Below are 27,873 nucleotides of genomic sequence, written 5' to 3' on the forward strand. Positions count from 1 at the left end.
AATCTCACTGCATGTATGATGTAGCCTGCCTTTCAATACATGAACTTGAATCCCATCATATACATAGTCTGTCCACTATCTGGTGTCATTGCAATGCGTTTTCTATTCTTTCTTATACAGTAAAAAGGGGGAAGAACACTATATTCATATGACTTGTATTCTGCTTACAGCTTCGAAATTCCACTTGTTTCGTTTAACGTAAAGCCTTTTAAATATAATCAAAACGTTCCCGTGTTTCTGCGGTCTGCGCAAAATAATAACGAGTTGAGCTTTATGATTTATGATGAATTGAAAATGGGGGACCCTGATGTAAACAAGACGAAAGTCTTTCTCTGGTCTGCATCCCCAATTAACAATTGTATGTACTGAGCTGTACTGTACTGTACCCATTCTGCAATCTGTTAATAAACTTTTCAATCAATCAATCAATCAAGCTACGCGGAGCGCAGTCAGTCAGTAGCCTACACCCCGTATATTCCGATAACGCTATATAAACCATGCTGCATTCATTCTAGGGGTGGGAATCACCAGTTTAATCACGATACGATACAATATCGATTCTTTGGACAACGATACGATATTATCCGATATCACACAGTCTGCCACGATACGATACGATACGATTCAGGTGCCTGCGATCGATATGAGACGATATTATGTGCCCATTTAATACAATCAGTAACATTTAAATCAACAAACAAAAAAGGCAATGGAAATATCATGACATTTTTATTTTTGAGCTCTTCCAGACATTTAAATGAAAAACAATCTATTGTTTTTAATACAAATAGACCTCCTGTTCACTGTTTTTGGTTCATTTCTTTTTTTTCTCGATATTAATATCCTATTCACTGTCACAGAGCTGTATTTTGGCTGGAAAAGCATATTGGGAGTCCCAAGGTGCAGTACCGGCCAAATCCTGTTAGTGGGGCTATCCCCGAGAATGCACCCTCCCAGTCCCCACTTCTCTCTGCCTATGGCTCTGGGTTAGCTTGTTAGCTCACGCTAAAGTAACGTTATCTTCGATCTTTAACGCGACGTGGGCATAATGGAGTGACGAGGATTGCAAAGCAGGTTAGATGCAATTTGGACCCGTTGTGGAATAAAACAGCAGGGACATGTTTTGGGTCACAGAATAGGCACACTAGTCTTGCTCTAGTGACGCTCTAGACGCTACTGGCAGCTGTTGATGTTAAACAGAGTTTGAGTTTCACAACACTGGGCGCAGGGCGATGACGTCGCCGTCGCCGGATTTTCAAAATAAGAGTATCGCAATATGAATCGATCTTTTTACGTGGCATCGATCCTATTTGATTATTGATAATAGATCGATATATCGATCTGGATCGATGTATCGTCCCACCCCTAATTCATTCTGAGAGAAAGATCTATTATTCCAAATGCTATTTATAGGGTTTTGACCATAATTACACTACTGTTGCTATTTTACAATGAACTATAATGAACTACGGTTCGTACAGAACATCCAGTGTTATTATGCACAGAAGCTCATTTCCTTGTTGTAATAATATATTCTACCACTGGGCGCCAGGTACGCATGGTCCGAGCTGTGCGTAAATATAAGCACGAAGTCAAGTTCAAGTTGAAATTGATGAATCCCACTCTTTGCTTAGAAATGATCGTACGCACAGGGTAAGCACAAATCTGTGCGTAGAACACGTTGATGAATGAGGGCCCTGGTCCCCAAGCGGGAATCGAACCCTGGACCTTCTTGCTGTGAGGCGACAGTGTTAACCACTACACCACCGTGCCGCTCTGGTCGATGGGATCTAGACACTACTATGATCCTCTGGTCGATAGGATCTAGACACTAACATCATCCTCTGGGTGATGGGATCTAGACACTACTATGATCCTCTGGGCGATGGGATCTAGACACTAACATCATCCTCTGGTCGATGGGATCTAGACACTAACATCATCCTCTGGGCGATGGGATCTAGACACTAACATCATCCTCTGGTCGATGGGATCTAGACACTAACATCATCCTCTGGGCGATGGGATCTAGACACTAACATCATCCTCTGGGTGATGGGATCTAGACACTACTATGATCCTCTGGGCGATGGGATCTAGACACTAACATCATCCTCTGGGCGATGGGATCTAGACACTAACGTCATCCTCTGGGCGATGGGATCTAGACACTAACATCATCCTCTGGGCGATGGGATCTAGACACTACTATGATCCTCTGGGCGATGGGATCTAGACACTAACATCATCCTCTGGGCGATGGGATCTAGACACTAACATGATCCTCTGGGCGATGGGATCTAGACACTAACATCATCCTCTGGTCGATGGGATCTAGACACTAACATCATCCTCTGGGCGATGGGATCTAGACACTAACATCATCCTCTGGGCGATGGGATCTAGACACTAACATCATCCTCTGGGCGATGGGATCTAGACACTAACATCATCCTCTGGGCGATGGGATCTAGACACTAACATCATCCTCTGGGCGATGGGATCTAGACACTAACATCATCCTCTGGGCGATGGGATCTAGACACTAACTAACTCTTTGAACTGCTGCGGTCAGGCAAGCGATACCGGAGTCTCAAGGCGAGCACAGAAAGACTCAGAAGTAGCTTCTATCCCCAGGCCATCAGGCTGCTAAACGAACAATGAATGAACACTACACAACAACAACCACCAAACGCACATAGCACACACATCCACACGCACACACTCACTTTAAACAAACACACTGTAGCACCCACTCCACACACTTTATAGCACACACCCACTTTAAACAAACACACTGTAGCACCCACTCCCCACACTTTATATTTATGGATGAAGGATTGCACTACAACTCGTACACCTTACTGTAAATTGTACCTAAAATTGTACCTCATCCCATTTCTGCTTTGCACTAGATAGTACTGTACATTAGTACACTGCATAGTATTGTGTATTGTATATTATATGGTAACTCAGAACATTGTACATATGTCTATACCGAACACTGTGACCTCATTTTCTTCTTCTAAATTCATGCTATATTATGTTATTATGTTATTTGATACTATCTTGTCTAGCACAGTCTCTGGAGCGTAACAGTAAGAAGCATTTTGTATGAAAGTATTCTGTACTTCTGTATGACAACTATTAAAGAACTTGAACTTGAACTTGAACTCATCCTCTGGGCGATGGGATCTAGACAACATGATCGAGTGGCTTTATAGATGTCCACACTTTTAAAAAAAACACTGTTCATGAGACACAAAATGATGAAACATTAAGTAAACCAATAACCCACTTAAATAATAAGTACAGCAAATAAAGCAGTATCTATGAGTACTTAGTATCTGTCTGCATGAATACCATGCCTTGGAGTGAAAGGGAGAAACGAAAGTTAGGTGTAGGACAGGACAGTTTCCGAATGATCTCAGTAGTGTGTGTGTGTGTGTGTGTGTGTGTGTGTGTGTGTGTGTGTGTGTGTGTGTGTGTGTGTGTGTGTGTGCGTGTGTGCGTGTGTGTGTGTGTGCGTGTGTGCGTGTGTGTGTGTGTGCGTGTGTGTGTGTGTGTGTGTGTGTGTGTGTGTGTGTGTGTGTGTGTGTGTGTGTGTGTGTGTGTGTGTGTGTGAGTTACCCAGTCTGAGTTCACACAAGCGGAGCTGGGGGTCCAAAGGCGGGTGGAGCCGCCTCCTCTTCCTCCAGCAGCGAGCAGGGTAGGTGTACATCTGTCCTGCTGCCTGGCCTGGAGAGAGAGAGACACACACACACAGTTGTCACCAGGAGCAGGATGCTGCAGGTAGAGGGGATATTTTCACATGTCACTGATACACATGATTCACACACACACACACACACACACACACACACACACACACACACACACACACACACACACACACACACACACACACACACACACACACACACACACACACACACACACACACACACACACACACACACACACACACACACACACACACACACACACACACACACACACACACACACACACACACACACACACACACACACACACACACACGCGCCTGCTTTCATATGGTCAGATCCCTGCAGCCTCCCTTTACCATTCATGATTCCATCTAAAACATCAAATCTCACCATATGTCCCACACCGCCACACTACTCAGTGGAAGCAGATGGAAGGAGAAAGATCAAGGGAAGGGACGGATAGATTGAGAGAGAGAAAGAGAGAGAGAGAGAGAAAGAGAGAGAGAACACTAACATCGACAGGTCTGCAGAAAGGAGAGAGGTCTGAACAAGTAGCAAGGGAGGAGGGGAGAGAGGGAGAGAGAGAGAGAAAGAGGGAGAGGGGGATAAACCCAGAATAAATTCATAATGTGTACTGGTCCTGCCACAAAGTACAGGGTGTGGCCCCAGGGCTTTTAGCATGGGAGATGGAGAGCGGCCTATTTGTGTCCAGCACTCACTGAACAGCATATTGTTCCCTCTGGCTGTACAGGCGACCCAGATCTCCACACAGCCTCCTCCTGACTGCCCACCTCCAGCCGGATCACAAGCGCACGACACGAGGACAACACTGGTATAGGTGGAACTGAGGCTGACTGATACATCAGATTTATATTGATAACAGAATAGACCCTTTTACATGTTTGTAAACAACGATGACGTTTTGACTCCAGACGTCTCCAGGGACAGCGTAGACATGTCCAGTGTCCACAGGTTCGGTTGCCTTTGCCTATAGTCAAGTGCTTTCATCCAGAAAGTCCCTTGGAGTTTTTCCCCGCAGAAAAAACTGCATTAATTAATAGATGCATTAATAGTCTAACCAGGTATGCAAATGTATTAAACACCAAATATCCTGATCCCCAGCAGGGAATGAGTTTTTTCAACTTAAAAGATGCGCACGCATTTTGCACGTGGAAGCAGAGTTTTGCCTAGAAGTTGAGGGAAAAAGTATATATTATGAAGTGCTGCGATATCTATAATTACAAAGGCTGCAAGATGGCTTTTGTCCCATTTATACAACTAATAAACACAATGAATTAATATTGTAATGTGAATGAGAGATTCTAGTAGACACACCTCCCTCAAGCCTGAAATATGAGGAGATTGATCATTAATGGGAAATATTCTAGCTGTTGAAAGTGTGTGAAATACCTTTGAAAAACGAAGAAAAAAAAACGTTGTATTAAATTTTTTTTTTATTATAGATCACAATTGTACCTGCAATATATGTGAAAACAATCCTATATTGTCCTCCTTAATGTCCTCAGTTCTACTTCTTTGAACTAACGACTGATCCACCACATTCAAGGGGGGAGATCCCCCTTGAATGGCCCTTCTAATGTTTCTCTCCTCCACACTGCCTGTGGAGCATTTTTTCCCTATTGTTAGGTTTTAGTGAGTTTTTCCTTACCTTCGCGTGGGGTATGTCTGGGAGTGCTTGCATTCTATTATTTATTTGCATTTATTTTAAATTTGTTGGACCTTATGGTGTTCTTGTTTTGTTCTTGACTTATTGTTATGTTTCTTCTTGACTTGTTTAAAGAAGACGTGTCCGGCCCATGGGGACATTAACGTGTATTGTCAGGCCTTACAAATAAATTTGGTTTGATTTGATTTGATCTAATATACACCACTCACTGTGTGTGTGTGTGTGTGTGTGTGTGTGTGTGTGTGTGTGTGTGTGTGTGTGTGTGCGTGTGTGTGCGTGCGTGCGTGTGCGTGCGTGCGTGCGTGCGTGTGCATGCGTGCGTGTGTGTGTGTATAGCACTAAGGCCTACATCAGAACACTGATGTATTTGCTTCATAAATATCTTATGTCCAGTCAGCGATTTATTAAAAGTCAGTTGTGGGCAGGTGAGTTGTTTTTTTCTAGGCCTATAGTTAATAAAGTGGGCGTATAAAGGAATACTTCAACATTTACACAAACACAACATGGCGCCGCACCGTCCGGCCGCCTCTCTGTGGGCTCCGTCGAGACTGTGCTTTATCTGGTTAACTGTATGAAGCACACTCTCAGGTAGGGCTGGGCGATATAACGATAACGATAAATATCGCGATATATTTTAATAATCGATATCGAATATCGAAATAAATTTTTTTTTTATATATATATATATATATATATATATATATATATATATATATATATATATATATATATATATATATATATATATATATATATATATATATATATTTTTTTTTTTTTTTTGTGACCTGCAACAGGGCAGTTTTAAAACCAGAGACAGTGGACAGACTTGTCTTTCTTGCCTGCAACTTAAAGTAATGGCTTTGCTTGTCCAAATGACAATACTGACCAAATTGAGATTTATTTTTCTCTTGTCCATTTATTTTGTTTGCTTTCTAATTTAAAATACAGTTTGAAACCACAGTCTGTACACAGTAGGCTATGTGTTCTAGCAGAACTAGACTCCAGTCACGAGTCACGGTGCACATGTGCGGTGGTTTGTCCACCAAAAAAGCGCCAAAAGATCGAAAATAAACTAGCAGAGCCAGAACTGTTCAACTCCCCTGGAGCCACAGCCAGCAGAGAAGCCGGTTTACTTTCGCTTTTAAACCAGCTGCAGCCTGAGAACTGGAGTGTGGGGGGATGTAACACTAAATATGGCGGCAATGACAAAGAATTGCTGCAAAAAAAACATACATCTGTTGTTAAAAAAAAATATATATATATATATATTTAATACTTATAACAATTCGATAATTATCGATATCGAGAAATATGATAACATTATCATATCGTTGGGCGGCTAGGTGGTGTAGTGGGCAAGGCACTCGCCACCAATGTGGAGACGCTGGGTTCGCGTGTTCGAATCCAGCTCTCCACATTGTTTTCAGTTTAGCTGGTCGTCCGCAGTAATACACATTGGCCGTATTACGGGGAGGGAAACTGAAGGGTGGGGATCGAGCGTTGTGAACAAGCGACTCCTACAAGTCGGTTGGTGCGCCTGCGCAGTAGAATCAGGAAGTGTCGGGGGCAGCGTGAGCCTCCCACGCGTTACTCCTCGACACTGAGAGATCGAGCTGCGCAGGTGAAAAGATGCGACTGCTGTTACCTCAAGTACCGGAGGGGACTTGTGCTATGTATGACTTAGTCCACATTGCAGCCGGCTTGTGGGAGGCAAGAAACAGCGTTCGTGACAGGGGAGGGTTGAATTGGATGATACGAAATTGGGATGGGAGAAAAATATAGAAAAATGGGAGAAAAAGTGGATAAAAAAAAAAAAAAAATTATCATATCGTTATCGCGATATGATTTTTTTCCATATCGCCCAGCCCTACTCTCAGGGGCTCATACAGAACCAAGCATTTCACCGTAAAGTACATGTATTTTAAACTTGAAACTTGAAACTTGATTTATAATTTCACATTGGAGGAAAATGTTCATACCCTTCAGATTCCCCATCATTAGCATTCCTCATTGAAACCAAGGGGCAATATTACCAACACGCCACAGGATGAATGTAGAAATCCTTCCCCCCCCCCCAAGTTTTTGATGGAGAACAATAACCAGCTAACATTCTAAATGTCCAAGTATCCCTTCAATCATTTGTCTTAAAGAGTAACTAAACACATGGTTATTTTGCTGCCCTAGTGGTTGTTATTTTCACCCTCATGCTGCAGACTGTGCACCACAATCGGTGATGTCAGAGTACCTCTTTGGAGATACTATCAAAGTCTGTCTGGTGGGGGGTACTCTGACATCACCGATTGGGGTAGGGCAGAGTGTGCAGCAGGGTGAGAATATCAACCACAAGGGCAGCAAATGATCATGTGTTTAGTTACTCTTTAATAAAGTAACTGGCTTTTTTTTCCCTTTTTTTTACTCATCCTCCCTCTCATCCTCTTCCCGTCTGCAGATACAGCCACCAGAGGAGCTACGGTACACGGCCCTACCTGGCTGGCGGTGACGCTGCTCCATCCAGATGTAACAGTTGTTCTGCGCCACGCCGGTCTGGGAGTCCAGGAAGGGCATGCGCACGCTGCGTTCAGCGCACAGGCGGGCGTTGTAGCTGCGGCAGTGTTCGATGGCCTCTTTATAGAACTGGTCACCCAGCCTGTACACACAGACAGGTAAACACATGGACAGACAGGTTAGGCATGAAGACAGACAGACAGACAGACAGACAGACAGACAGACAGGGGGAGGGAGGGATCAAATAAACAGCTTGGCTATAAATATGTTCTTGGCATCATACATTTGTATTAGCCTTGTTATTCATCTGTTGTACATCAGTAATTATTACCTCATCCATTCAACAATGGCATTAGTTCATCATATTCACTCAGATGATTATCAGGTGAAATTGGGGCTGCCTTCTAAATTATTTACCACCCTTTTGTCAGAGTGCTGCATTGTATATAAATACTAGTGCTGTCAATCGATTAAAATATTTAAACTCGATTAATCGCATGATTGTCCATAGTTAACTCGCGATTAATCACCAAATGCTTGTTATGCAGCCATTTAACACAAAAGGATGACCCTCATGCATTGCAAATTTGCATCAAATTCAAAACAAAGTGATGCACAAAATAACTTAAAAGAAAATAATCATTTTAAACAATGAATAAAGTGTGCATGAAATAGGGGAAAGAAAACGTTAGGAACTTGTTACATTCACCCACACAAGGGCTGAGTAATCACACCCCCCCTCTCAATCTGCACTTGAATGCACAGACTGGAGTGTATTCCGTGATAACACAGCCAATATTAACGAATACACTGAAACGGTGCTTGACTTTGTCTGTACTCTGGTAGAAGAAACAATCCCCTCTACCACAATTAGAATCTACCCAAATCAAAAGCCTTGGGTAGATAAATCCGTCCGTGAGGCTCTGAAAGTGCGCACCTCAGCCTACAACACCGGGCTGGCGACAGGCAACATGGAAGAACACAAGACGGCAAGATACAACGTCAGGAGAGCAGTAATAAAGGCAAAACGGCGTTACAGGGATAAAGTTGAACTTCAGTTTGAACAGGCTGACTCTAGAGGTATGTGGCAGGGCCTCAGAACAATGATTACAAAGGCACCTCCCTCAAACTGAACAGTGACATCTCCTTAGCAAATTATCTCAATACCTTCTATGCGAGGTTTGAGGCTGTGAATAACAACACCAGCCTACAAGCCACGGCAATAGGGGGGGGGGGGGGTCTGCTGATGGAGACTCAGTGTTCAGGGTAACAGAGCATGAGGTGAGGCGGACCTTTAAAAAAGTGAATATCAGGAAGGCAGCAGGACCGGACGGCATCCCCGGCCGCGTCCTAAAAGTCTGTGCCGACCAACTGGCCCCGGTATTCACTGACATCTTTAACCTGTCCTTAGAACAGGCTGTCATCCCCACCTGTCTGAAGAAGTCCACCATCATCCCTGTACCCAAAAAATCTACGCCGCTTGCCTCAACGACTACCGCCCTGTAGCCCTCACCTCCATAGCCATGAAGTGCTTTGAGAAGCTAGTGAAGGGCTACATCTGTTCCTCCCTCCCCATCAACCTGGACCCCCTGCAATTTGCATACCGCCCTAACAGATCCACGGAGGATGCCATAGCCCATGTGCTGCACACAGCAGCATCACACCTGGACAAGAGGCAGGGGAACTATGTGAGAATGCTGTTCATTGACTACAGCTCAGCATTTAATACCATAGTCCCCTCCAAACTCATAGCCAAGCTCAGGGACCTGGGCTTGAACTATGACCTCTGCCAGTGGGTCTTGGACTTCCTGACGGGCAGACCCCAGGTGGTAAGAGCAGGCAACTGCACCTCCTCATCCATCACGCTCAACATAGGGGCCCCCCAGGGCTGTGTTCTGAGCCCCCTCCTCTACTCCCTGTACACACATGACTGCGTGGCACAGCGGAACAACAACACAATCATCAAATTTGCTGATGACACAGTAGTGGTGGGCCTGATCTCTGCCAACGACGAGAGGGCCTACCTGGAAGAGGTAGAGAATCTGTCACAGTGGTGTCAGGAGAACTGCCTCTCCCTGAACGTCAGCAAAACAAAAGAGATGATTGTGGACTTCAGGAGGTCGGGGGTCAAGGACTACAGCCCCCTCAGCATCAACGGGGCACCGGTTGAGAGAGTGAACAGTTTCAAGTACCTCGGAGCCCACATATCCGAGGACTTGACATGGACCACACACATTGACAGTGTTGTGAAGAAGGCACGACAACGCCTCTACTTCCTCAGGCGCCTAAGGAAGTTCCAAGTCAGTCAGAAGATCCTTAGGAACTTCTACTCATGTACAATCGAGAGCATCCTAACTGGCAACATCACCTCCTGGTTTGGGAATAGCACTGCACAAGACCGTAGCAGACTACAAAGAGTGACACGTGCAGCCGAACGCACAATTGGAGGGGGGCTTCCCACCCTCCAGAACATTTACAACAAGCGGTGCAGGGGGAAGGCTAAGAGAATCATCAAGGACTCCAGCCACCCGAACAACTGCCTCTTTGAACTGCTGCGGTCAGGCAAGCGATACCGGAGTCTTAAGGCGAGCACAGAAAGACTCAGAAGGAGCTTCTATCCCCAGGCCATCAGGCTGCTCAACGAACAATAAACACTATGCAGCAACCATCAAATGCACACAGCACACACATCCACACGCACACACTCACTTGAAACGGGCAACTCACTGCAGCACCCACTTTACACACTTTAGAACACCTAAACACACTTTACACTTTATATTTATATTTATTGGTAAAGGATTTGCACTACAACTCGCACACCTTACTGTAAATTGTACCTAAATTGTACCTCATCCCATTTCTGCTCTGCACTATATAGTATTGTATATTAGTACATTGCATAGTATATATTGTATATTGTATGGTAACTCAGTTACTTCTATTCTGCATCGAACATTGTACATATGTCTATACTGAACAATGTGACCTCTATTTTTACTTCTATTTTACATGCTATACTATTTTACTTCATACTATCTTGTCTAACACAGTCTCTGGAGCGAAACAGTAAGAAGCATTTTGTATAAAAGTATTCTGTACTTCTTTATGACAACTATTAAAGAAACTTGAAACTTGAAACTCTTTCTCACACACACACACACTCTCCCAGCTCTCTTTCTCTCTTGCCCCTTCATCTCTCTCACCCCCCGCTCTCTATATATCTCTCACACACACACACACACACACACACACACACACACACACACACACACACACACACACACACACACACACACGCACACACACACACACACACACACACTTCAGAAACAAACATAGTATCAATGAGAGCATCAATAATACACCTGAGTGAAGTCTAGTAAAAAGTATATATATATAAAAAAATAAAAAAAAATCTTAAAAGTGAATCGTGAGTTAAAAAAAACAGTGGCGTTAATAGAATTGGGCGATAACGCGTTAATACCGCGTTAACTTTGACAGCCTTAATAAATACATAGATATATGCGTAATACGGCTGAGTGTGGTTGAAGTTATTTCCAGCATACAGCTGCTGTTGTTGTTGCTGTTGTTGACCCATGCATGAAGCGTGTTGAAAGCCTGCCAGCTGAATGCTAACATTGTTTGGGTGTTTATTAACAGCGAGACATGCTGCTGGGAGGCTGGTGATTTAGTGTGGTCTGCAGAGCCCGCATCAGCAGCCCCCTGTCCTGGTCTGGTCTGGTCTGGTCTGGTCTGGTCCGACTTATTCTCACATGCTCAGACTTCTCTCTGCGCTTGGTTTCACCTTGCTTTAAAACATGGCTGGTCCTCATAAATATGCTGGAACTGTAGGCAGCACAGCTGGAAAGAAGAGTCTCTATACTGGTGTAATGGATGGTATCGTGAAGCGCAGTCAAGAAGGGCTGGGGTGAGTAGCGGTGCTATGGGTTAAACTCACTCTCACATCCTCAAAAGACGCATTAACCCATTACTTAGAAGTGAATTCACCTCTTGGTATAGCGGTCTGTGTTGTTGCCTGCGACGTGGGAGACCGGGGTTCGACTCCCACTCGGGGCATCGAAGTTTAAGGTGACGTTGTTACAACCGTTACAATGGTGCCGATTGACCCGGATGCCTTGGGTGGAGTGGAGTGAGTTTGAGAGGGTGAGTGTAATGGATGGTATCGTGAAGCGCAGTCAAGAAGGGCTGGGGTGAGTAGCGGTGCTATGGGTTAAACTCACTCTCACATCCTCAAAAGACGCATTAACCCATTACTTAGAAGTGAATTCACCTCTTGGTATAGCGGTCTGTGTTGTTGCCTGCGACGTGGGACACTCTGGGCATCGAAGTTTAAGGTGACGTTGTTACAACCGTTACACTGGTAAGAAATTATAATAATCCTGCTCTGTTAATAATAATAATAATAATAATAATAATAATAATAATAATATAATAATAATAATAATAATAATAATAATAATAATAATAATAATAATAATAATAATAATAATAATAATAATAATAATAATAATAATAATAAACTACTAGGAAAATGATGGATCAAAGTAATGGAGATGTGAGGTCTTGACTGTGTGTGTCAAGGTTATTAATAGTTAGACCTAACTAAAACTAAACTAATAACTAAAACTAAACAGAAACTAAACAAAGAAAATTAACTAAATGAAAAACGAAAACGAAAAAATATTAATTTTTTATTTGACTGAAATAAACATTTAATCTGGACTTTAGAAGAAAAACAAACTGAAACTATAATGTGTACTAACTAACTAAAATAAAATACAGGTCTTTAGTTTTAGTAAATTTTGTCAAATTTGTCAACACAGCAAGCGTGAGGAGGCATCTGTGAATAGTTCATGGAGACTGCAGATGTCTAGTGAGTCAATGTGGTCTTCCCAAAGTGGTGTGTTTGTTTTACACAAAACCTATTCTGAACTTCTTAAATCTTCCACCTATAGCGAATGCTTCCCAGTTAGATTCAAGATTCAAGAGTCTTATTCATCACATACATACCAGGGCATACAGTGAAATTAACACTTCTGCATTGAGTCTGCAACAACCATATCTGCCTTTTCACTTGTCCCTCAGGGTTCAAATATCTCGGGATGAACATTCCTCTGACTCACCCTCCTTTTCCCCTGTTGTCTCAAACTCTGTCTGGGGTAAATGATTCTAACTGGCAGAATGAATACAACAAAAATTACCATTCTTCCCAAATTTCTTGGTGGTTGCGGAGAGAACTGTAGCACTCAAGTTCCAGGACTGTAGCACTCAAGTTCCAGGACTGTAGCACTCAAGTTCCAGGACTGTAGCACTCAAGTTCGACACTGTTTGATGAACAATGTTACTAGCTGCCAGAGTTGGACCCTTCCTGAACTTGTAAGTCACTCACTATGGATAAAAGTGTCCGCTAAATTACTATATGTAAATGTACAATGTAAATGGGAGGAGGATGAGGAAAAATCTGTAGGTTATCCTGGAAAACCCCTCCCACCCCGTCTATGAAGAGCTAGCCAAGAGGAGCTCATCCCCTCACGACAGACCACAAACCGCCTCATCCAGTCCTTTGTAGGGCTGAGCCCAAACGTTCGGACCTTCGTTCGTTACGTTGGCATTCGAATTCTAAATCAACATTCAAATTTTTTATTTTTTATTAAAAACAATGGATATTTTTTTTATGTGTCTATTCATTCTGTTTAAACCAATGGGGTTTTTCTTCACAGTTGCAGATAAAGATTAGGCTACACTAATATTATAGTATTAAAAACTGATGAGTAATATTTATTAGAGAAAGTTGATTTAATAATAAAAAAGACTCCTTTAATCAGATTAATCACTTTTCAAATTGAGGATTTAGTTTGAGGATATTTATAAAAAAAAATAAAAAAAATTTATAATTGAATTAAAAACGAAGGTTCGAACATCCGTTCGAAAAACCCTGACGAAGTTCGAATCCCAAAAACAGGCTTAGTCCTTTGTGCCAGTAGCCAACGGCTGGAGAACTAACGGAGCCTGGAGAACTCGAGAACTCACTGTTAGGACTGTTTGACTCCCAGCTACTAAGTATACGATTATTATTATCAATAGAGTATACATTACCTATAGTGTATTGCCATTCACTTATTATGCTATTCTACTCTCTTTTTACCCCTTGCCTGTACCCCCCCCCCCCCCTTCCCACATGCTGCTATTACACCTGAAATGAATAGAGGAACACTTGACTTGACTTGTTCCAAACAATCCTGCTATTCCTACCAAAATACTTTAGAGTAGAGGCCTTGCCCTTCCAAATCTGTTATATTACTACTGGGCGGCATCCAGAAATGTCTGGAAACTAAGCCATGCACATCATCTTCCTTTATCATCATCTTTATTTTGCCCTGCTCCCATTTCCTGTTATACAAATAATGCTGTTGTTTTAGCCTCCCTTAAAATCTTTTAAGGTGTCATTTCAAATTGTCCCCCGGCTTCAACCTCAGGCCCCATCCACCTGTTTCCCCCTTCCTCTTAGGATTCTGCCTTCCCTCTGGAAAAGGAAGTGAATCGCCTGCTTTCAGGATCACTTCTCAACGTATGTGATAGATTTAGCTGAATGAGAGTGAGTTCTCTCTGCACTTCAGCAAACAAACCTCCACAGACTCTGGCCATTCTGGAGCCACCTAGTCAGGAGCAGGGCGGAGAGGAAACACAAACAGGCCCTAGCCTGTGTAATTGTTTTATATTGACTACATTTTCATATTTACATTTAGTCATTTAGCTGACGCTTTTATCCAAAGCGACTTACAAGTTCTGTACGACAAGCCATCAGGAAGAGCACAACTCTATCAGCTGAGTAACAATGTTCATCAAAGTGTTGAGTGCTACAGTGTAGGTTAGTTTATTAGGACAAGTGCATGACAGTATGGTTAGTTAGGGTTAGATTTTTTTTTTTTTTTTTTTTTAATTCAGATAATGGTTGAAGAAGTGCGTCTTTAGTCGACGGCGAAAGATTGGACGTGTTTCGGCTGTCCTAACTGGGGTGGGTAGTTCATTCCACCATTGTGGGGCAAGGACTGAGAATAGGCGACTTCTCTTTGATGACCCTCCCGGAGCTTGGATAGGAGTAGGTCTGAGGCGGCCAGAAGATGCAGAGCGTAGGGGTCTTGAGGGTGTGTAGTTAGAGACCATTGACCGGAGGTAGGCGGGAGCAGTTCCCTTTGCCGCACGGTATGCTAGGTCGAGGGCCTTGAAGCGGATTCGTGCAGCAATGGGGAGCCAGTGCAGGTCCCTAAGAAGTGGGGTGACATGGGCCGACTTCGGTAGGTTTGAGATCAGGCGGGCCGCTGCGTTCTGAATGAGTTGAAGAGGCTTAGTGGCAGTGGCCGGGAGGCCAGCGAGCAGTGCGTTGCAGTAGTCGAGGCGGGAGATGACTGTTGATTGGACGAGGAGTTGGGTGGCTTCTTTTGTCAGGAAGGGGCGTATCCTTCTGACGTTGCTCAGGAGGAATCGGCAGGTTCTGGTTGTCGCTGCGATGTGAGCAGAGAAGTTCAACTGGTCGTCGAGGACAACACCAAGGTTCTTGGCGGTCGGGGACGCGGTCACAGCTGCATTCTCGACTGTGATGGAAAGGTCGGTCAGGGGGGAGGATTTGGCCGGCAGGTGGAGCAATTCTGTTTTGCTTAGGTTCAGTTTGAGGTGGTTGGTCGTCATCCAGGCGGAGATGTCGGACAGACAGGCCGAGATCCGCTCAGAGACGTGGATATCTGAGGGAGGGAAGGAGAGGAAGAGTTGAGTATCGTCGGCATAACAGTGGTAGGAGAAGCCATGAGACGTGATAATGTTACCCAGTGATTTAGTGTAGAGGGAGAAGAGAAGGGGTCCTAAAACCGAGCCCTGGGGGACACCCGTCCGCAGGGGGCGGGTGGCCGACAGGGTCCCTCTCCATGACACTTGGTAGGAGCGGTCATTGAGGTATGATGACAACCATGTCAGCGCAGAGCCAGCCACTCCCATTCCTGCGAGGGCCGCGAGGAGGATCTGGTGGTTGACTGTGTCGAAGGCTGCAGATAGATCTAGGAGAATCAGGACAGAGGAGAGGCCTTTCGCTTTTGCTAAGTGAAGTGCCTCTGTGACCGCAATGAGGGCTGTCTCTGTGGAGTGACCAGTCCTGAAGCCTGACTGATTAGGGTCTAGGAGGTCATTCTGTAAGAGATAAGCAGTAAGTTGGTTGGATACAGCACGTTCAAGTGTTTTAGAAAGGAAGGAGAGAAGAGAGACAGGACGGTAGTTGCCTATGACGGTAGGGTTCAGGGATGGTTTTTTTATGAGGGGCGTGACTCTGGCTTGTTTTAGGGAGGTGGGGACCACCCCCGAGTTGAGTGAGGAGTTGATGGTTGCAGTTAGGAATGGGAGGATGTCTGGTGCTATGGTCTGGAGGAGTGGGGAAGGTAGCCGGTCCAGCTGGCATGTAGTCGGACGGTTCGACGTTACCAGTGTCAGGGTCTCGGCTTCTGTAATGGGAGAGAAAGATGACAGAGTGAAGGATGAGGTTCTCGATTCAGCATTTGGAATGGGTGGGGGTTGGGAGAAGGAGCTGCGGATGTTCTCCACTTTTTCCTCAAAGAAGATCGCAAAGTCTTTGGCAGAGAAAGATGAGGGAGGGGGGGGTGGGGGGGGAGTGAGGAGGGAGGACATGGTAGCATGCAGTTTGCGAAGATTCTTGGCAGAGGCCTCGATCCTATGGTGAAAGAAAGAAGCTTTGGCATTAGTAATGGTTTTGGAGAATGTTAACAAGAGGTTGTGATATGTGTCGATGTCAGCAGTGAGGCGTGACTTTCTATACTTCCTTTCAGCTGCTCTCAGGACCTGTCTTTGTTCTCTCACTGGATCTGTCAGCCATGGACTGGGTGGGGAACGGCGGGCAGGTTTCTCAACGAGGGGACAGAGCTTGTCGAAGGAGGTTGCAAGGGCTGAGAGGAGGGTGGAGGTTGCCTTCTCTGTGGAGAGAGCAGAGAAGGTGTCACTCAAAGGTAGAGTGGATAGTATGTCAGAGGAGAGGGTGGAGGGGGATAGGGAGGGCAGGTTGCGTCTGAGTGAGACGGTTTGAGTTGGGGTGAAGACCTTTCGGTTAAGCATGAGAGTTAGTGAGAAGGATATGAAGGAATGGTCAGATACATGTAGGGGAGTTACCGTGGTGTTAATGATGCTGGAGTTACGGGAAAATATGAGATCCAAGGAGTTGCCTGCTTTGTGGGTGGGAGGCATGGCAATGGGAGTCAGGTCAAATGATTGTAGGAGGGAGACTACTATGACTGACTGAGATGAGTCAGGGAGGTTGAAGTCGCCCAATAGAAGGAGAGGGGTACCATCTTCCGGTAAGGAGCTTAGAAGCATGTCCAGCTCATCTGTGAAGTGATCGAGCGGACCTGGAGGGCGGTAGAGTGTAACAATGGTGAGATTGAAAGGATTAGAGACAGATACTGCATGATATTCAAAAGAGGAGAGTGACAGTGCTGGGAGGGGTGTTAAGTTTGTAGTCCATGAAGGAGATGTCATGAGGCCAGTGCCTCCACCCCGCCTGGAAGGTCGAGGTGTGTGAGTGAAGTTATAGTTTGTAGATAATGCTGCAGGTGTTGATGAGTTATTGGGGGTTATCCAGGTCTCAGTTAGAGCCAGGAGCTGCAGATTTTGACTATGGGCGTAGGCAGTAATGAAGTCAGCTTTCTTGACTGCTGATTGACAATTCCATAGGCCTCCCTGTACTGTGACAGGTGTATTAGTGGCTGTAAGAGGGTAGGATAGATTAGCCGGGTTGCTAGCAAACTGCCGTGGGTGGGTTGAGTCTGTTCTGGGGGAGCAGATTGTGGATATGAGACACATTGTGGTGTCAAGAGTGGCAGGGAGGAAGTAGAGAAATAGCAGAGTGGGAGGGAAAGGGAGATTTTTCAGAGTGGAGTGTAAGATAGGATTATGATGTACTTAGCACTGGGTGGATCCCTGGATTCCTCTGTGGATAACTCCAGGAAAACTCCTCTTTGTCCCTCTTCGTTTCTCGACGCTTCGCTGACGCTAAGCCAGCAGGCCTTTAAATCCCTATCACTAATTAGTGCTTTCTAACACCTGGCCCTTAATGGGTCACTTAAGGAAACAAAATGGCCGCTTTAAACACGCCCCTTAATCAAGTCAGCTGGTCAAGTCAGCAATCAAGTCTCAGTTTAAAGATATTACTAAATGACTTAAAATGTCTTACCCTGATGCAGTGTAAGTCTCTCAGTGAATGAGCTGTCCTTCCACAACAGAATGTAGTACAGAGTGATTCCAGGAGAGGCTGAGGTTCTGCTTTTAAGCAGTGACAGGGCTCTGAGATCACACTCAGTACACAAGTGCTGTCTTTAAGCAGGAAGCAGCTTTTAATGGGTCACTTAAGGAAACAAAATGGCCGCTTTAAACACGCCCCTTAATCAAGTCAGCTGGTCAAGTCAGCAATCAAGTCTCAGTTTAAAGATATTACTAAATGACTTAAAATGTATTACCCTGATGCAGTGTAAGTCTCTCAGTGAATGAGCTGTCCTTCCACAACAGAATGTAGTACAGAGTGATTCCAGGAGAGGCTGAGGTTCTGCTTTTAAGCAGTGACAGGGCTCTGAGATCACACTCAGTACACAAGTGCTGTCTTTAAGCAGGAAGCAGCTTTTAATGGGTCACTTAAGGAAACAAAATGGCCGCTTTAAACACGCCCCTTAATCAAGTCAGCTGGTCAAGTCAGCAATCAAGTCTCAGTTTAAAGATATTACTAAATGACTTAAAATGTCTTACCCTGATGCAGTGTAAGTCTCTCAGTGAATGAGCTGTCCTTCCACAACAGAATGTAGTACAGACACATAAAAAGACCAGAACAACCCTGAAGCAATGCCTGCGCCTGTCTCATTGAAATGAACAGGGACCAATCAAAATCTAGAGAAAACATGGCTTACAAAATCTCTATTCAGAAACTTTTCCCCAAGTCAACAACATTACAACAAACAACATCATCCAAGTCAACAACATTACAACATCACCCAAGTCAACAACATTACAACTACATCCGAGTCAATAACATTACAACATCACCCAAGTCAACATCACCCAAGTCAACAACATCACCCAAGTCAACAACATCACCCAAGGCAACAACATTACAACAACATTACAGAGTCAACAACATCACCCAAGTCAATAACATTACAACAACATCACAGAGTCAACAACATTACCCAAGTCAACAACTAGAGATTATTACAATACTAGAGATAGACAAGAGTGTCTCATAGCTTTCTCCTTAGTAGGGATGTAATCCCGTGCAGAAACCTGCCTGTCTGTCTGTCTGTCTGTCTGTCTGTCTGTCTGTCTGTCTGTCTGTCTGTCTGTCTGTCTGTCTGTCTGTCTGTCTGTCTGTCTGTCTGTCTGTCTGTCTGTCTGTCTGTCTGTCTGTCTGTCTGTCTGTCTGTCTGTCTGTCTGTCTGTCTGTCTGTCTGGCTGGCTCCCTCCCCTCCTCCTGGTGGGCAGTGACAAGCCCTCCCTACAGGCCAGAGAGAGAGAGACCCAGATATGTAAAGAATGCCAGGCTGCATGGACAAAGACCAGCACTCAGGTCAAACTCTACCCCACAAAGACATGCAGTGTTCAGGGGGGGAGATGGGGTGGTGTGAGGGTATTGGGGGGAGTAGAGGGAAGGAGGACAGGAACTAAGAGAAAGTGGCAGAAATAGAAGGGGGTGGTAAAGAGGGGGAGGAAGATGAAGGAGGAGGGATGAAGAGAATCAGTGGTGTAAATGAGTAATGAGGATGGAGGATCAGTAGAGACAGCCAGGTAGGCTATACTGCATCTAACACAGAGAGAAATACAGAACATGACAGTCAATGGAAAGGAGGAAACAAAAGAAGAAGAAAGTAGCAAGAGATAAAGAACCGTAAGTCATGTAGGGGAGATGGACGTAAATCATGGAGATGGACTCTGATTTTGACGGAGAGGAGAGTGTAGAGAAAATGGGAGATAGATAGGAGGGAAGTGAAGAACACACTGTGTTTAAGGTTGTTCCACCCTGTTTGATCCTTCACATGTAGTCTAACGCTGTCACAATAGCAGACGCATGATTGCGTTGATGGAGAGAACAGGAAGTGTGATGTTGTTAAGAGAAAAAAGAAAGATCAAGTAGATGTTTTCTCTCACCCTGAGGTGGAACACTGAAAACGCAGACTATTGTTCTGTTATGAGGAGATCCATTCTGCCATTCTCAGGAAGCTCTTGTTAAACTTAATGCTAGTAAAACTAAATGTATGCCGTTTTCTAGAGCCTGACAAATTGATTATAATGGTGTACACACACACACACACATCTAAGTGAATTCTAGTATTGAGACTTGAAGAGTCACTGAATATTTATCTTCACAAATTTACATTTAAATTCCATGTGGACAACCTTGCCTCCAAGACAATTGGCTTCCTATACAGAAACAGAACCAATTTTCCTTTCATTAGTAGGCATGCTGCCGCCTCAACAACCCATAAATCCCTGGACTCTGTCTATCACTCTGACCTCAGATTCATCACTAATGAAGATACGACACTCATCACTGTGTTCTTTATGAGAAGGTTGGTTGGCCCTCTCTGATCTCAACAAACACTGGTATTTGTTCATTTTTAAGGCCCTTATTGGTAAGCTACCTCCTTATAGACCTGTTAGCTGTTTACAAATATACCGTGTTCGAGCCAATCAGCAATACCAACTGAGTGACGTGATTAAGTTGCCTCGAACCTGCGCGAGCTGCTGCGCCAAAAGAAGTACAATGGGGCTCTATGGAGAAACCATGGCACTCCCCTGACTAAAAGTTGTTTAAAAAGAAAACGGCTGGCTGTCATTTTGCCTCTAGGTGAGTCTTTCACCTTTTACATATCTAGCTTTGGCATGGATTGATTGTTTAGATCACTAGCATGGCTAACAAATGCAAATATATTGTAGTCTGCCCCGTTGTTCTGACCAGGATTACGTTCCTTTCTGCTTCGGGTCTGCTCGCGCATATTTGTCATGACGTCGTCGGCGAACAGGTCTACATCATTATTGGAATGGAATGTTGGAACCTATGGAACCCGTTCTAGTGACTGGCTGGTCCTTAACTCAATGGAGGCCAAACCCGAGATAAGTCGGGTTAACTCGCCATGAGTTGGGCGCCAGACCCGAGATTTCTCGGGTTTTAGTCGTTTATTCTTTTATTCAACATTTTCATTCATTATTCATCCAGGGACCTTGGTGTTACGATAGGGAATGAGTCTGAGGTTGCCAAACTGCAATTACCGGCCGCATCCAGCTAGACGGCGGTATCAAGCACCTTTTGAAACCTTGTATCTTGGCCTGTGGAACAGCCAAATGTCTCCGGTTTCACTTTTCCTTGTCGGCCAAGTTGAACGGTTCTCCCGGTTCCATTGAAGTGCGTCAAATATCCCCAATCCATATGTTGTGGTGGGTTATGCCGTGGACCAAAAGGACATTGGATGTACCAGATGGCGATCAGACAATTGGAATATTATTTTTGGAATACTCCCGATCACAGGTAAGGACTATCTGACGTCAATTTTAGCTTGATCCTGCAATGATTTTATACCGATCGGGCTGATAAGGGTTTTTTAGTGTTCAATAAGAATACCGTTACTGACAATCAAATAATCAGAAACGACCCCCCCCCCCCCTCCCCCTTTCATGCATTCATGCTGGAACATAATACATATGATATAGATTTGATTTCGGAATAATAGCGTGTACAGGCAAGAAACGGCAACGTCTATAGTAGAATTGGCGTATAAGGCTATAACTCAGCATTCCGGGAATTACCCTAGACCGCTCTAAAACCATACTTATATTCACCACCATGGTATAACACCGGAACGTATGGATGGAAACATTTATTCTTTTTCACATATTGAACGATAGATAGGTGATGTCAAATGGGCCATAGTATTGTATCCATAGCTATACTATAGAATATAGTTATAGCTCTACAAACAAGGTGACGCACTCCTATCTTTTAAAGCGTGGCCTTGCTACATTTTGCTATGATGCCCCCCTAGCTCATGGAATGAACTCCAACAGTCCTTAAAGCTTTAGATTCTCCCCTCTCAAGTTCAAGTTTCAAGTTCAAGTTTGTTTATTAGTTGTCACAATAAAATACATGTACTTTACGAGTTTACGGTGAAATGCTTGGTTCTGTATGAGCCCCTGAGAGTGTGCTTCATACAGTAAAAAAAGTCAATAAAAAAGTAAAAGAGGAATATACAATAAATACAATATACAATATAAAGTACAGCCTAAGTACAATCTAAGTACAGTGAGTAAAAATGAGTAAACAGTGATGTACAAATGCAGACAATGAGGTACAAAACTTTAAGGTAAGGTGCAAATGCAAATGAGGTATGATGTAGTGCAAATCTCTTTAATAAATAGGTCAATATAGGGCGGCTAGGTGGTGTAGTGGTCTAAGGCACTCGCCACCAGTGTGGAGACGCTAGGATTCGCGTGTTCGAATCCAGCTCTCCACATTGTTTTTCAGTTTGGCTGGTCGTCCGCAGTAATACACATTGGCCGTATTACGGGGAGGGAAAAACTGAAGGGTGGGGATCGAACGTTGTGAACAAGCGACTCCTACAAGTCGGTTGGTGCGCCTGCGCAGTAGAATCAGGAAGTGTCGGGGGCAGCGTGAGCCTCCCACGCGTTACTCCTCGACACTGATAGATCGAGCTGCGCAGGTGAAAAGATGCGACTGCTGTTACCTCAAGTACCGGAGGGGACTTGTGCTATGTATGACTTAGTCCTCACTGCAGCCGGCTTGTGGGAGGCAAGAAACAGCGTTCGTGACAGGGGAGGGTTGAATTGGATGATACGAAATTGGGATGGGAGAAAATATAGAAAATGGGAGAAAAAGTGGATCAAAAAAAAATAAATAGGTCAATATAATGTAGTGTTAAAGTGTCTAAAGTGAGTGTTAATAAGGTGAGTCTTTGTTTAAAAGTGAGTGTGTGGATGTGTGTGCAATGAGAGTATATACCAGGGGTGGTGGGCAATACATTTTTACAAGGGGCCACATGAGAAACCTGAACTGTGTTGGAGAGCCGAACCAATGATAACTTGAACTTAATTCTAGAGTTGTTCCGATACCGATACCAGTATCGGAAATGCCTCCGATACTGCCTAAAATGCTGGTATCGGTATCGGCGAGTACGGCGAAAGTCTAGCCTCCGATCCCATGACGTCATTTATCTCCTGCGGAGAGTGAGGATTATAAAATTAACGTGTTTTAAAGTGTGATGCTGTTTGTCATTTTAACAGCAGATACACTTTCTTAAATTCCATTGTCCCCGACAGAGCGGTGTGACGGGGAGCTCGGATGTGTTTTGCTTGCTGGTGTTATTATAGCATTAGCTGAAAAGCTAGCTAGTTGGAACAACATCCGCTTTAATGTTGCATCAAATCAAATGATCGCCTGTCCTTTCTTCAGGACCTGACACTGGCCGTCTATCAACAATAATGCACCCACGGTGAATCGTATTTAAGTCAAGTAGCTACTGACTAGCGTTAGCTGACTAACGTTATCAAATGTCAACGTGAAAACCTTGCAGGGAAGACGAGCTAGGTCAGCTAGCTTAGCTTGATAACGGTACCTTGGCTAAAGTTGGTGCTATTCATAATCCAGCCATAATGGCTGCAGATCTGCAAGCAAAGTACAGCAAGTTTCAAGTGCCAAAGGATAAGAGTCTGAGGTGGAGTCTCAAAAGAGAATGTTGAATATTTATTTTGCATCGAAAATCACAACATAAACGTTACTACTAGCCAGAGCATCTGCTCCTAGCTAACAGACTGGGTAGCAAGTGCAACAACGTCTAACGTCCGTGCGGATCAGTGGAACTGATTGGAGTAGGGTATATCTGCAGTGCCGCAGCCCCATACTCATTGATTAATGATACTAATACTAATCTATACAATCACCTGTTGTTGAATAAATACCATTACTTTCTAGTTATTACTAAAAAAAACTGTATATATAAAACAGTATATGTAACTGTAAAAAAGAATGTATAATTTATATAATATAATTTAATTTTAATTTTGTATGTATGCACTGGTATCGGATCAGTATCGGTATCAGCCGATACCCAAAGCTTAGGTATCGTAATCAGATCGGGAAGGAAAAAATGGTATCGGAACATCTCTACTTAATTCTGCTCAATATTCATTATCTCCCATTGTAAAAATTTACCGCGGGCCGGACACGGACGCCCAAAGGGCCGGTAGTGGCCCACGGGCCGTAATTGCCCAGGTCTGGTATACAGTATGATGGGTTGTTACATAGAGTCATTGAGCATCCTGATGGCCTGGCGATAGAAGCTCCTTCTGAGTCTCTCTGTACTGGCCATGAGACTCCGGTAGCGCTTGCCTGACCGCAGCAGTTCAAAGAGGCAGTTGTTTGGGTGACTAGAGTCTTTGGTTATTCTCTTAGCCTTGGCCCTGCAATGCTTGTTGTAAATGTCCTGGAGAGTGGGAAGCCCCCCTCCGATTGTGCGTTCGGTTGAACGGGCCACTCTCTGCAGTCTGCTGCGGCCGTGTGCGGTGCTATTCCCAAACCAGGAGGTGATGTTACCAGTCAGGATGCTCTCTATTGTGCATGAGTAGAAGATCTTCTGACTCACTTTGAACTTCCTTAGGCACTGCCGTGCCTTCTTCACTACACTGTCAATGTGTGTGGTCCATGTCAAGTCCTTGGATATGTGGATTCCGAGGTACTTAAAACTGTTCACTCTCGACCGGTGCCCCGTCGATGCTGAGGGGGCTGTAGTCCCTGGCCCCCGACCTCCTAAAGTCCACAATCATCTCTTTCGTTTTGCTGATGTTCAGGGAGAGGCTGTTCTCCCGGCACAACAGCGCCAGGTTCTCTACCTCACCCAGGTAGGCCCTCTCGTCGTTTGCAGAGATCAGTCCAAACTTGATGATTGTGTTGCTGCTTCGCTGTGCCACACAGTCATGTGTGTACAGCGAGTAGAGGAGGGGGCTCAGAACACAGCCCTGGGGGGCACCTGTGTTGAGAGTGATGGATAAGGAGGTGCAGTTACCTGCTCTCACCACCTGGGGTCTTCCTGTCAGGAAGTCCAAGACCCACTGGCAGAGGTCGTAGTTCAAGCCCAGGTATCTGAGCTTGACTATGAGCTTGGAGGGGACTATGGTATTGAATTCTGAGCTGTAGTCAATAAATAGCATTCTCACATAGTTCCTCCGTGGACCTGTTGGGGCGATATGCCTCTGTTGCGATATGCCTCTGTCTCCAACCTTTGTCAAACAAGTTGTATGTGTTTTAATTGATTTGTTATCTTTCCTTTTAGCCCCGCCTTGTTGTCTTATTGTTATGATTTTATATTCTGTGTGATTTTATCAGCTTTTTTTTTGCTAATTTCTGTACACTCAACATGACTATAAATGAGGGAAACCTCAGTTGCCTTTCGAGTTTAAATAAAGATTTGAAAATGTGAATATTGGATGTAAAACTGACCAAGGACCTAAAGGATCCTTAAGGATCATGTGTCGCCACTAGGAGGTATTTCTCTTGTTCAGCCCCAAACTCCGCCCAATTCTGTGATTTTGCTAGCTAAAGAAGCAATGTTTTTTCATGAAAAAGTTACATAGCGCAGGTCTAATGTGTTGTATTATTTAGCAACCTGCTACTTTCATTCCATCTAAAGGTGATTATAGTCCACTTGATTAAAAGGGTTTGCAAGGGTATGATTTGTTCTGAAGAAACCATGCCTAAGTATAATATCTGGCCATTCTCAGATGTGGCTGACTTGACAGACTGCATTTTTGTAATAGTCTGTAAGAGCTTGATCAAACATGGCAAGGTACCTAATCTGGGTACATCAACGGGAAAGGAATTTAGCCTGGCCGGCGGCCCGGCTAAACATTGTCACATGCGTGGTATTGGATCGGTGCTAGGACCATCACTGCCCGGCAGGATGTTAAGAACACAGATACAAGCCACACTGTGTCAGGTAAATGACATAGAAACAACATGCCCATATATCACTCTGTTTGTTTGTGTTAACGGTCAGAGTAGGAGTAGGAAGAGAACCATATACATACTGTGTTACAGTGTTAGTATAGTGATCCAAGCTTGAGGTTGTTACCTCACGAGTAATGAATGACAAAGCAATGTCTCTGTGTATTTAATATCAATTTCATCCAGTGCAACCAAGTTAGATCCGAATCGTACTGCTTCTTTTACCTTATATCACAATATCACATCATGTGCTCTTGTTTAACTTTCTCTCTGCCTGCTCTTCCTCCACCTCTCTCTCTCTCTCTCTTTCCCTCTCTCTCTCCTCCATGCTCCCCTCTCTGTCATCCCATATTCCCTGCATATTTCTGTCCCACTTCTACAATGGAGCGTCTGTATAATGCCCCCCGGCCGCTTTATAAACCTTACATAAGTGTGTCTGTGTGTGTGTGTGTGTGTGTGTGTGTGTGTGTGTGTGTGTGTGTGTGTGTGTGTGTGTGTGTGTGTGTGTGTGTGTGTGTGTGTGTGTGTGTGTGTGTGTGTGTGTGTGTGAGAGAGACTGGACGCATATGTGTGTGTGCATGTGTACACTTGAGTGAGAGCTACGAGACTGAGGGAGAGTGTGTGTGTGTGTGCCTCCAAGACCAGAGCTGTCTATGACTAGCGTGTCCTACAGTCCCCCAACCCCCTATTCTATTTTCTTTTTTTCTTTTTTTACTATGCTCCTATCTGAACCCATTAAGAGGTTATGTGTCATATGGTTGATCTCAGTGATGGGGGCTTATGTAAGTGGAGTTTTGCATGTCAGGGAACACTTTCCTCTTAGCCAACAGCTTCCTGGATACAGACGGAACGGAATCTGCTATGGCTGCTGAGTGTGTGTGTGTGTGTGTGTGTGTGTGTGTGTGTGTGTGTGTGTGTGTGTGTGTGTGTGTGTGTGTGTGTGTGTGTGTGTGTGTGTGTGTGTGTGTGTGTGTGTGTGTGTGTGTGTGTGTGTGTGTGTGTGTGTGTGTGTGTGTGTGTGTGTGTGTGTGTGTGTGTGTGTGTGTGTGTGTGTGTGTGTGTGTGTGTGTGTGTGTGTGTGTGTGTGTGTGTGTGTGTGTGTGTGTGTGTGTGTGTGTGTGTGTGTGTGTGTGTGTGTGTGTGTGTGCGTGCGTGCGTGCGTGCGTGCGTGCGTGTGTGTGTGTGTGTGCGTGTGTGTCTACATGCATTGCTGTGATTGTGTGATAGTTAGAATTGCTCCATTCTGACACAGAGAGCCTTTGTGGAGGAGGGTCACTTTAAGTAGAGAAGCAGAGATGGGCAGACAGCCATCACATCTGTCACTGCTAGTCTGCTACCCTGCTAGTGCTACTATATTCAGGTAAGGTTAGAGAAACAGTAGGAAGAGGAGAGGAGAGGAGAGGAGCCCTTCCTTCAATTCTCCTATTTCTCCTTTCTTTGTGTATCACCAAGCACCCCCTCCCCTTCCTCCTGCTCGCTCAGTGAATTGATTAATTACCTCCATCTCTCCCTTGCCCGGATTTATAGGATTGTCTCCTCCTCTACGCTTTTCCCTCCCCCATCTCCTCTACCCCTCTCCTCTCCTCTCCTCTCTTCTCCTCTCCTCTCTTTACCCTGAGGTTTTTCACCCGGTTAGATCTGATATTTGCAGCACCATCTTCCATCCATGTGTGAGAAACACTTCGCTATAAGCTGCCTGAGTCCATGTTTTGCACAGAGCCTGATTACACATTGCTTGAAAGGAACGCGCCAACATTATGGGAAATGTTCTCACCGTCTTCTCCAGAGTCAGACAAGAAGATAGATACCAATTTCCTCTCTGTGTGTTCAGTAGAAAGCTATCCGCCTGCAAGCTAGCCTAGCTTAGCACAAATAAATGG

At 44.5% G+C, this 27,873-nt stretch overlaps 1 protein-coding gene across 2 annotated transcripts in view; it reads right to left on the reverse strand.

The window, feature by feature from the left end:
• The window catches only part of dpf3 (double PHD fingers 3), a 69,076-nt gene that overhangs the window by 35,473 nt on the left and 5,730 nt on the right, over positions 1 to 27,873 (reverse strand). For both annotated transcript variants that reach the window (XM_084313825.1, XM_084313824.1), the window contains exons 2-3: positions 7,905 to 8,065; positions 3,631 to 3,738 (exon numbers count right to left, since the gene is read on the reverse strand). In XM_084313825.1, the coding sequence (XP_084169951.1) occupies positions 3,631 to 3,738; positions 7,905 to 8,065 (269 nt within the window). The remainder of the gene's footprint in view (positions 1 to 3,630; positions 3,739 to 7,904; positions 8,066 to 27,873) is intronic.

Source organism: Notolepis coatsorum, assembly GCF_963971535.1.
Source record: "Notolepis coatsorum genome assembly, chromosome: 5".
Classification (NCBI taxonomy): domain Eukaryota; kingdom Metazoa; phylum Chordata; class Actinopteri; order Aulopiformes; family Paralepididae; genus Notolepis; species Notolepis coatsorum.